At 40.2% G+C, this 12,199-nt stretch overlaps 1 protein-coding gene across 1 annotated transcript in view; it reads left to right on the top strand.

Annotated features, from left to right (window-relative positions):
• The window catches only part of LOC131132093 (anoctamin-1-like), a 102,885-nt gene that overhangs the window by 28,084 nt on the left and 62,602 nt on the right, over positions 1-12,199 (top strand). The window contains exons 27-28 of the mRNA XM_058077360.1: positions 39-2,085; positions 2,424-2,489. Of these exons, the coding sequence (XP_057933343.1) occupies positions 39-386 (348 nt within the window). The 3' untranslated portion in view covers positions 387-2,085; positions 2,424-2,489. The remainder of the gene's footprint in view (positions 1-38; positions 2,086-2,423; positions 2,490-12,199) is intronic.

Here is a 12,199-nt window from a genome sequence, read left to right on the forward strand (position 1 = left end):
CAAACATGCAAAAACTCCCTGTCCTCATTTTCCTGTAGAACCTTGTGATGTTTCTCAGCTTGGTGGTCGCCTGGGTCATCCCGGACATCCCGAAAACCATCGTGGAGCAGCTAAAACGTGAAAAAAAGCTGTTGGTGAACCTCTTCTTACGAGAAGAAAAGGACAAATTTCAGCTCATCCAGAGCCTTTTCGCCAAGGATGCCCCCCACGAGCCATTACCCATCCCGGGCCGCTACAGCACCCTACCCCAGTGCCCGACTCAGGCACCGACCGGGGACGAAGGAGGAGGGCCCAGGGCGAGGTGCAGGGCGGCCAGTTTCAGCTTGTACACCAGGAAGATTCCCCCGTCACCCAGGAATGAGAATTCAAGACACACAGCTGTGTGACAAAAAAAGAATCGAATCGCAGCGTCAAACATCAAGTATGAACACAACGATCTGAATGTGTGTCTGTGTTGTTCCCACCTGACCAAGTGTTGTCATTTTTTTACCGAAAAGTGGGGCTTACAGCTTCATAGCGTAGACAAGCAATAATACTCTAGTAGGCGAAACTGAACAGTGACAAAAACACTAGATTCAGTCGTTTTATGGATGGAAGTACAGCATTGTACCTTTAGGTGTTGTCACTGGAGTAGTACTGCCGTTGACACCTTTCTAGTGGCAAACAGACCTGTGGGGAATTGGTACCAATCAGCCAATGTGGAACATTAGTGTAGATTGTACCTTCAGGGACACAAATGGCGACCGTGATGGAATACTGCTTTATGTGCTTAATTATGCTAGTTGTATGTATTTATTTTCAAACCGAACCCGTAGCAAATACACAACAAAAGATTCTATATACTTATTTATTGTTTGTGAGAGAGCTTCCTGAAAGTGCTTATTGTTTCTATTGTCCATTTAGGGGTGTCCAAAGTGTGGTGCTCGGGGCTAGTTTTGTTTTTTTTATTGTAAAAAAAAAAGTACTGTTAAGTCATTATTATTAACGAGATGAATTTGCTTTGTCACTTATAGCACAAAGCTAAGATGTGAAAGTTTTGTTCCGCTAGCTTATGTTGACCCACATGTGATTTGGTTTACATTTTGTTTCACTGCTTCTGTTTTTTTGTTTTTTTTTTGACACAGTTGTTTCTCAGATGAATGAAATTGTAAACTTTTCAAGCAAAGTCAATAGCCGCTGTCAATTTGTGTTTTGGGGCAACTAAAAAAAAATCCACTCCTTACATATTTGCAACATGCTGCAAAATGTCCTTTGTGTTCCAGAGGCCTTGTTTCGCTACGATGACAGAACGTGTGTGTTCTCTTACGCTCCAGCAACAGACTGTTACGTGTGTTTTGATCGACTTAGAGCAAGCAGATTGTGATTGTGGTATATTTGTTTGTCCTTCACAAAGACACGTTAAGACTTATTAGGCTGGTTTAGAAATTGAGTGTCTAAAATCATTTCAATATTATTGTATGAAATGTTCCTTTTATCGCAAGGTTCTTTTTCTATTTCTCATCTGCCTTTTTTGACTCCAAATAGAGAAAGGTTCAAATGAAAACAATAAACATGTAAGAAGGTGGTGGACTTTTCTTGTTGCAAGACCTGCCTGGTCTTCAATGTTTTTCTTCATAAAACAGTCAGGCCTGACAAATAAAGTTTTGTGCGTCATGTTATTATTTTTAGAACTACATAATTTGCACATACAGTACTGTATAATATTTTCAAAATGCATCACTTTTACTTCACCATTCTTTTAATGCTAGTTTTTTTTCCAATAGGGGCGATGATGAGCCACTTTACCAGTCACGTTGACATCTAATTTTAGAAATATACAAATCATGCACTCTTCATTCCACGTAAGACGGACTTTTATCGATAGCACTATTTAATCGAATGAGGTGCATTCATGGTAACGGAAAATTTGTGCAACCGGTTTAGAAACATCCAGTTGTGGCGAAATTTTGTAATTCCACTGAACGTACCACCGACGTCATTTCCTGTCCGGATGGTTACATTTTTGATTGGTCACACCTGTCATGACATACGTAACTTTGAACAGGGTGATATTGCGCTTCCACTTGAGGGCGATTTTGTCAACAGGTATGTCTCATTTAATTATTTTTGTATTCAGTTACACAAGCCATATATATTACGGTGGGGCTAGAATTATTTAATATTCCGTTTTGTTCGATTTTCACCTGACTTACGGTTTAATGGCGAGCTGTCCCAATACTTGTGTCGAAATAGTGTATGTAAAAACATGGCGCAGCTACAGCTTAATAAATCACTGAACGGGAATTAACTATGAAATAGTTATCTGAGAAATGTCTGTCTATGTGTAAATATCGATGGTAATCTATAGTATGGAAAGGAAAACAACACTTTATGTCAGTGTCCAAAGTCTTCTCATATCTAAAGTGACTTTTTTTCTTGTTTAGAAGCATTCAGAGGATGTAAGGAATCAGGCCAACCTGGACTAACATCACCAGAAAGGGATGACTGGGGTAAACAGAACCTTGCAAAATGAACTAAGCCCACTAATTATATGTGATGCAATGATGGTATATATGTGATGACTTCAAAGACAAGTTTTACAACAGATCAGGAGTATGGTTGCTATAGCTGATTGTGTATAGTTCTATTCTTGCAGGAGATGATGTTAAAATTAGAAATTGGCAGGGAAGGAGAAGAATAGCAAAAGTAAGTGCTTGTAAATGTAAGCAAGAGGACGACTGTGAGTGATGTGAAGCCAAGCTCCTGCTCGAAGTTGAATTGTGTGGCAAGGAAATGACCTTGTGCACAAATTTGCCTTCCAAGATGTCATACTATTGGGTACGTTTGCACTGTCCTGCATGCTTGATCACTTAATGTGGCTTCTTGTTATGGCTTCCATCAGGGTCGTTCCACGGTATTTGATATAGTAATGCACTTCATTAGCAGTGGTAAGCTCTCTTGTCTTATGCAAGAAAGACATGGGTTTGAATCAAAACATCTGTGTTCATGTATATATCTATATACATATATCATATTTTAGGCACCATAGGGCACACGGGATAATAATGCACACTGTCGATGTTTGAGATTTTTAAGTGTGCCTTATATTGCGATCCCAATCTGATGTTCAGGATCGGTACCAGCTGTAGATCCACTGTATTTTGAAGATTGGATAACCAGATAACCGGTTGCCGTATAACATTTCGGTGTACCATGATGAAGTTGGTTTCACATTGGCTATTTGGTGCTGTAGCTATAGTGATAGTTCCCCCTCACTACGCCTGGAATATAAATTATATTTAATTATTACATTTTTCATTGTTGTGTTTCCCTTTCTTTGCTGATTGGCTGGGGGAAATCACATGGTTCATCGGGCTTGTAATGAGCTGTTACCAAATATACCGTATTTTCTGGACTATAAGTAGCTCCGGAGTAAAAGTCGCACAAGGCCAAAAATGCATAATTAGGTAGATAAAAACATACATAAGTTGCACTGGAGTATAAGTCGCATTTTTTGCAGTAATTTGACCAAAGTAACTTGAGTAACTTGCAGTAACTTGACCAAAACAGGTATTACGTCCTCTTGGAAGGCAAGTTCTAACAATAAAAGAATATAGCAAACAGGCTGGATATGTGTAACTAACACAAAAAATACACAAAATATACAAAAAATAAACATGAACAGAAATGGTGTCGAGTGGTTAGCATGCAGGCCACACAGCTCGGAGACCCGAGTTTGAGTCCACCCTCGGCCATCTCTGTGTGGAGTTTGCATGTTCTGGTTGTTTGTCTATATCTGCCCTGTGATTGGCTGGCGACCAGTCCAGGGTGTACCCCGCCTCTCGCCTGAATACAGCTGGGATAGGCTCCAGCATACCCGCGACCCTTGTGAGGATAAGCGATAGAAAATGAATGAATGAAAGTCGCTCTGGAGTCACAGGAACAGCCAACCTATGAAAAAAGGTGCGACTTACAGTCCGGAAAATATGGTATTTCCATATAATTGAGCATCCTGCGTTGGGTCACTCTGACTTTCCAGTTTATGTGATGGGTGAGTATAAGAATAATTAGCAAGGGAGAGTGACGCAGTCGATAATAAAAGTCATGAAGAGACTAGTTGTTGAGGGACTTGTTGTAGCATGTTGACTCTCACTGTGAAGTAATGTAATTGCGCGGCTCGCTATGTGATTCAATCACACATGACATGGATGTGAGCGTTAGTCAGGTGCTCAATTTAGGAATGTAACTGTGTAGCTTGTGGCTCGAGTTCAGGCTTGAACCCAAAAATGATGAAATGATTGTATTGTAAATTGATAATTGTTTGTGCAGCTAACGATCCCTGACCTCTGGTTAGACTAGTTGTTATTTCAGATCCGGTTTCCTACTGTTTGTGTCTGTTTCCATGACGCTTTTCAACATGCGTGTGTAAGCAAAGCATGCTTTGAGCGATTTTAGTATACGTGTCCGAAGTTGCTGTCTTCAATTAGCATATCATGCTGTGTGAGTAAGTGGAGGAAGTTTATGTTAGCAATGTTATACGCCGGCCTGTTTATAGAGGAAGGCTTGGTGATGTACTGTATATTTAGCCAAGGTGAACGCAGTTAGCCATCAGTGCAACCACATGCACACACACTGTCAAGTGAACAACCAGAACACTGTTTTGGAGTATTATTCAACACGCTTGTTGTCTTTGTCAGAACAAGGGATTAAAAGTTGAATTATTTAAACACATATTGTGACCAGTTGCTAATGAACACACTATTGACAGAGCTGCCATTTTATTTCATTTCAAGATTTATCTATTATTTTCATATTGGAGGTCAGATGTATATGCACCTGACATCTTTTCACCAATAACACATTGCTTTTGGAAATAATAATTATTATTGTCGTATTTTTAAGACAAACAAATAAAAGTCACTTTTACGCTGTTATTGTTCTTTGCAAGCTACCAAGCTTTACATATTATTAACTTGGTGTTTTAAACAGAGTGGGGAAGGACAGTAATAAGCCAAAAACTTACCACTTCCACACGCAATGGGAGGAGAACTATTTTTCACTCTTGTCATGTCAGAGTAGGGATGTAACGATTACCAGTATCGGTGATTATGTCCTGTGTCGTGGATACGTAAAGTTATATTTGCAAAGTCATGTGGGTTCTGCTGTATTCCCTTTGTATGCCCTGTCACAGCATCTCAAGATCATTTCATGATAATGCATGTATTATTTTACAGCACAGTTGTAACTCAAGCTTAAATAAGCAGTCCCTGTACTAGAAATTACAGTAAATAGCTATCAAGTTTGTGTTTATATTGCTGTGAACACTGTTTATGTAAAGAATGGTATTATGTATTAATTACACGCTTGTCACAATTGATTGAGAGCTGTGTCTCAGGAACGGGGAACGCAGGAATGTGGTGGTTGATGTAGTGTATTGATATCCTCTCTTTTCTATACTGTTTTTTTCGGGTTAAGCTATAGGCTTTAGCCCGGCATGTGTTCTGTCCTGCAGAGTGCCAAATGTGACTGACTTTCCTTGCCATTTGGTGCATGTGTGTGCACACTAGAAACAGCCCTCGTCAGGGTTTTCCCCTTTGATTTTTTTGAAGATGTGGTGGTGGGCTGCATGGGGGGGCCGACTGCCGCCGCTGTGTTGTACAGACTGTCTTTCAGACAGGTGATTCCGGTGCATGATTATCAAAATGTGGGTAAATAATAAGCTACATATGTACCTACATAGGATTCATATAATAATTTTTAAGTAAAAAAAAAACAAATTTTTAAGGTGTGGCCGATTTTATTTTGCATGGCGATGTGCCACGATCAATTACATGTAGCGGAAACCCTGCTTGTTGACCTCACACACTCTCATGAGGAATGTGGCTGCTACCCAAAGCACCCGCAGCTGTTTTGGTGAGTGTGCATGCATTCCATGTGCATGAGGATGTGCATCTGTTGTGTTTGACTCGATGTACATTGGAAACACACACAACTTGTTTGTCTTCCAAAGCGCCAAAACTAGTAAGTGTGTGTATTTGCGTTGACCTCGCGTACACTTGTGCGTGTGTGTATTTGAAGCGGCTTCGATCATGCCGTGAGCAATGATGTTGAACTTGATTTGTAAATTAAATCTCATTGATCCAGCATCACGCCACTGACTGAAGTGGGTTTGCCATCTCATTGTTTTCATTACGTTGATTACAACAGCCAGATCACACGGAATGTTCCAACAGGAAGTTTACTGCTAAAATGTGTATTAAGTTACGCAGTTTGTAAACCAAAACCACCTGATCAGCTGATGAGCTGCTTGCATCTGACCATGTTGCAGCATAAGTAGAAATAATCTCATGAAACAGGAAAAGGACATTAAATAAAGGGATTGGAATGCCATTAAAAATATGGCAAGAGGGAAAATTATGATTATTATTATATTATTTTAACAGCTGTACTTTGGACACCAATCATCTCTACTGCTCTGCCTCTTGGCTTCAAGTTGGAACAGGCTGTCTGTGGATGGATGAGGCTTGCGTGACCTCCAAAGAACAAACAAGAGCTTTGCTGAGAGGTGTTGTCATTGAATACAATCCTCCTTCAGCCCTGCGTTTGTGAGCTGCTGTTTTGGCCTCGCTTACGCACAGAAACTCGTGTTTTCCTGTATCTTGTTTCTTTACAAGCGTTATTACTTCACTCAATAAACCGGCAACAAGTCATAACTAGTTAAGTGGCAGTTTTCCCACATCACTCTCATCCTGCATGGTGATGATCGGCATGATACTTTTATGGGCTTTCCTCGGAAAAGCACTTTGGTTGCACTTAATTACATTTGAGGATGAAAGCTGCACCTTGCTGAGAGATGACACTGATAAGAAAAAGACATATTTTACCTTTTACATGACGTCAATTTTTACAGTATACGGAGGATGACTATAAAAATATGAGCTGCGGGCTGAAAATGGCCCCCAAGCCACACTTTGAGCACCCCTTGGCTTTGTGGTATGGTATTTTGCTGTGTTATTTAGCTGCATCTGACTGATGACTGGAAAAAAAATGGTACTGATAATGTACATTTCAGGGAACACCAGGGAAGCACAAACATGTTCATGCGGTGATTGAATGTCTCCCATGGGTTCACACAGCCTTTGTACATTTTAAAATGAACACCAACACGATCTGTTAACCTTTGGTCCCCAAAGTCTGGAAGCGCTGACATCATCCGTCATTCTGTTCATAACAGGAAACAAGTCCCAACCGCCAAGTGCTTTTCCCTCTCAGAAGATATCAAATTCTATCATGTAACATTTGTTTGAATTTGCAACTGACTGTTTTTGCATTTGATGAATATTCACATAATGAATATTGGGGTGCTCACTCTTTTCATGCCTCCAAGCATCTGTTAAAATGTCCCAAAGATCTACCTCAGACTATACATTTAAAAATATATACTGCACTGTATACTGTATGTACTATATTCATGAATATGACTATTAATGTGTGTTCAGGGTTTTCCGCTACATGTAATTGATCACCATCACAATTTATTTTCTTAAATAACATTAAGTAATATATTGTATGAATGGATATGCTCTATAGCTCCATATAGTATACTTTGGATTTTACATCGTGAAGGGAATCCAAATTACCTTCATGATTGACCTTATGGGCACCCCTGCTGTAGATGTTTTACACTGGATTGTCTATGAGGAACCCTGTTAAAATAATATAATATCATAATTTTCCCTCTTGCCATATTTTTAATGGCATTCCAATCCCTTTATTTAATGTTCTTTTCCAGTTTCATGAGATTATTTATACTTATGCTGCAACATGGTCATCTTAAAATATGCAGTATTATCCTTTTAGCCATAACAAATAAAAATTCAAACAAATGGTCAGTGAACTCTGGGCAAGTTGTAACCCTGCAAAGAGGTTTTGGTTGATGGCAGCCATGTTTGTCAAATAATCGTGCTCAAATTTTACAGACGTGCTGGTCAGTACAATGAAGATATGTACCAAATTTTACAGTGGTTCGGCAAAACACTCTACAGCTCCAGTGTCTGTTTTGTAAAGCGAAATTTCATTTCAGTCTGACTTTACGGGGTCAAACTTTAGCGTATTTGTCAGAAAAATAACACACAACACACAAAGGGTACATGTTTTGCCACATGTTCACCCTTTTATGTTTAGTGGACTAGAACAGGTAATTGACGCAAAAAAAAATTACATAATATATTTGAATCCTCACGAGGATCGCGGGGGTGCTCGAGCCTATCCCAGCTGTCTTCCGGCGAGAGGCGGGGTACACCCTCGACTGGTCACCAGCCAATCACAGGGCACATATAGACAAACAACCATTCACACTCACATTCATACCTATGGACAATTTGGAGTCGCCAATTAACCTAGCATGTTTTTGGAATGTGGGAGGAAACCGGAGTACCCGGAGAAAACCCATGCATGCACGGGGAGAACATGCAAACTCCACAGAGAGTTGGCCGAGGGTGGAATTGAACTCGGGTCTCCTAGCTGTGAGGCCTGCTCACTAACCACTTGGCCTTCCCTTAACATAATGCATATTATTTAGCAACCCAAACATAATAAGCTGTCAGTAAACCATCCAAGTAAAGGTCCAGTGTGGTAGCCAGAATCTGTGATTAATAATATGATTCATTCTCTATCACAAACCTTGGCAGAGTTCATGATAGTCAATAGGCAATTCATTTGCTGGGAAGGACTTTTTTTTGTATCTTCGATAGGTAAACATGACCAAAACCGGGACACTGGAGTTGTGAGAAACTCGGATGAGGTAGTATTTAAAGTGACAAGGTTATGACTCCACTTCAGCAGGAACTAAAATAATATTATATCAGGGAGTTATGGGAACAGGGATGCTGTGGGTAAGAGCCCATCATTCACTGCTGTGCTTAAAAAGTTGTGCTTAAACTTAAAATGCAGTAAAGGCCAAAAGTTTGGACACACCTTCTCATTAAATGCATTTTCTTTACTTTCATGACTTTTGACTTGCGCGTGTCCAAACTTTTGTCCTTGAAATCCTTGTAATAACAATCACAGAATGTAATGGGATTTCCACCACGGCCATAATGGAAATGCCCTTGTTTTAATTTGACAGCTTTAGAACAGTGGTTCGTTCTAACGGGTCAGACGAAAACCGAAACATACAAAAAGCAAGCTAATTTTGTTGGAACTTATTGTTGATGCGGACTTCCTCTACATCCTGGCGGGCGCAGATGCTAAATTCAGACCTTGAAATGAGTTATTTCTTGAATTGAATAATGTTTGTAACTTTTTAATCAATTGCAGGTGCTTGTAGCTTTCTTTGGCCCCGTAGCGGGTTATTTACACTCAACAATTGGTCGTGAAAAGACGTATTTGATTACTATGCAAGGGAAGTTTATTTATACAGCACAGTTCTTACACAAGGCAATTCAAAGTCCTAGACTGTAGAATATTTGAGATCTCCGGCCCCAAATGCACATGTTTAATCTGACATGGGTCACTTATCATGATGAAATGTGGCTACTTTTTACATGAGTCGGGTGCAGCTGCTCAAACTGGGGCCACCTTGAAGTTCTTGCCAGACAGAAAAGAGAATAATGTACATCCCGAGAGGATTTCAAAGCATACATGCAAAGTTTGAAACAAAATCTACTGTATCTTGTCTGGATGGGTGTCCTTATATTTTATGGCGTATATGTATTTGCAAGTATTAGCAATTTAAATGGACAGAATTGTCAGTTTCAAGGTCAGGCTCTTAATGGTTATAAGCTGCATGCATCCGTCCAAATCACTTAAATTCAGGCAGGAGGCCTCCTTGAATTGCACTGGTGTCAGTTTGCTTGTTTTCAGGAGTCAGTGGTCTGCAGAGGTACAATAACACAGTCATTTACAATTCCAACAGAAACCAAACTTCCAATGGTATTGAACTCTTGGAAAAACATGTTACATCGTACAAATATCCTATATTCATCTTGTACATCAATTTATAAGAGGCGATATATAGTCTTAATACAATTTTGAAAAACTGTTGTTTCGAACAGTCCTTTTGTTGTTTGCATGGCACACTAACTTAAAGACAATTTCATATTTACTTACACAGCAGTATCAAATGACTAAATGTTTATGAAACTATTTAACCCATATGTTTTGCCTCTTCAACACCTCCACAGGCATGCACACATACATTGAGAAGACACAGTGGGTGGTCAATGGTGCATCCAGCTCCAGATGTTAACACGACGGCCTCACATCTGCAAATCATCTCCGTAAACCTTCTCGTCTTTTTCCTCTTCTCCTTATCCCCCCGATGTGTTTGCTGCGCACCAGGACGGTCTCGCCCCTCCGTCGGCTGCACAGGCCTTCCATTGTCACCTAATTAAACGTGGGCCCGCTTCACTCAACTACTGCCAGCGTCCATCATAAATGCACCCCCGCTAACCTTCCCCCACCCTTTAAAGCTGTTCGGAACAATTGTGGAGGATCTCTGAGACCCTTTATATACTTCAGATATTGTTCGATGCTGTCTCTCTGATGCTTAGATAGATACTCAAATACCCTGCATTATTGCAGAAGCCAGTAAACATAGCATAGACTTTATGTGAAACTGCCTATTTTTGGCTAGATGTGATGGTTGGCCTCCTTGAGGACCATATTAGGACTTTTATTCTGGGAGTGTAAAAACATGGTATTAGAGGCTCCTTCAAAGCTGATATCTGGAATATCCGATGTTGAGTGAAGCACTTGCTCCTGGCCTTCTAAAGCGCTTCTTAATCTGCTGAAAGTCTCAAGTATGGTAGATGGAGCAGATACAGGTTCGACAGTCTTCTCATGCAGCATAAAAGTCCATGAACGATAATGATTAGATTGTGAAAAGGAATACAATATAATATATATAACTTAAAAGAACAGCTGAACTTCATTTTTTTTAATGTATCTGTTCCAGACACCCAGAAATATGAACAAGAAACATATTTTATAGAAAATATAGTTTTATGTGCAGAAAAGCAATTTGAATTAGATATAATTGACAAATTTACATTAACATTGTTTTTGCACCCTGGCCAAGTGGGGTTCTGTGTGCTTTTTTTTTTTTTTTTTTTTTAGAAAATAAGCCAAAGACAGCTGCAAGTGCCAAGAAGGTGAGAAACACTATTGACTGAAAGAAGAAGTTGTTGCAAATTGCCACTGTAGCATCTGTTACTATCAGATAGTAATGTAAAGGTGGCACCTTTTAACACAGGTTGCAGGGAGAACAGGTTGCACAGACACAGAAAGTCATCTGGTCCAGTGTGTGTAATGATGAAGATTGTACCGGCTGCTGAGGTTTACAGTAAAGTTCAAGTGAACATCCACTCTTTTTAAAGTTACCTTAATTCCCGGACTATAGATTCCAGCTGGTGACTTCCTTTTATGGGTGTGTGGGATCCATCGCAGAGGAGTGGGAGTGCCTGAAGGCAGGCCGTGGGTGGATTAAATTAATACAGACAGTTTTGGAAAGCCAAGGAAAAACAGCTGGAATCGTTGCAGATTCTGGAAGATCTAGAAAGCTTTCTGTGTGGGTTATCATGTGTAGCTCAATAGGAGTCCACAACTCAGTACAAAGGGCCAAAAATGAGCAGTATGTAGGCTGCAGGTGTCCATGTCGTAAAATGGGATGTTTAGTACACAGCTATTTAAAAAGTCATTCATTGCCGTCCACCTCCTCCACCTGGGAAATAAAACCACTCAAGTCATCGTCTTCAACGTCACAATTGAACAGCCTCATATTTCCGTTGTCACACGTCCGTGAGTCTCTTGGACGCTCTCGAAATCTCTTGAGGCGAATTAGCATTTTGGATTGAGCTATCTTCTTCACACAAAAGTCTGGCCTTTCAAAACTCATTGGTGATTGGTGCTGATAGAACAGATTCATTATACCGATTTTTCACTGTTTCGCTGTTAATTTAACAGTATGCCGAGCTTGGTGGTCCGTTGCCAAAGCGTGTCGCTTCTTAGCCTCGGTGTCATCCTCCCATTTGTAAACACATGTGACCTTTGAACATCAGGCTTCCAGCAGGCTATGGGACACCATGAACCCCATGGACTGTTCTTGTCCAAGATACACAATCCCCACTCTGCCTCCCGTAGGAGGCCAAAACCTGAGCAAGGCCTCTTTTACACCCACGTCTGTCAGAGTGCAGCTATCCAATGCTGAAAGAATCCTATA

The sequence above is a fragment of the Doryrhamphus excisus genome, chromosome 7 (genome assembly GCF_030265055.1).
Source record: "Doryrhamphus excisus isolate RoL2022-K1 chromosome 7, RoL_Dexc_1.0, whole genome shotgun sequence".
Lineage (NCBI taxonomy): Eukaryota > Metazoa > Chordata > Actinopteri > Syngnathiformes > Syngnathidae > Doryrhamphus > Doryrhamphus excisus.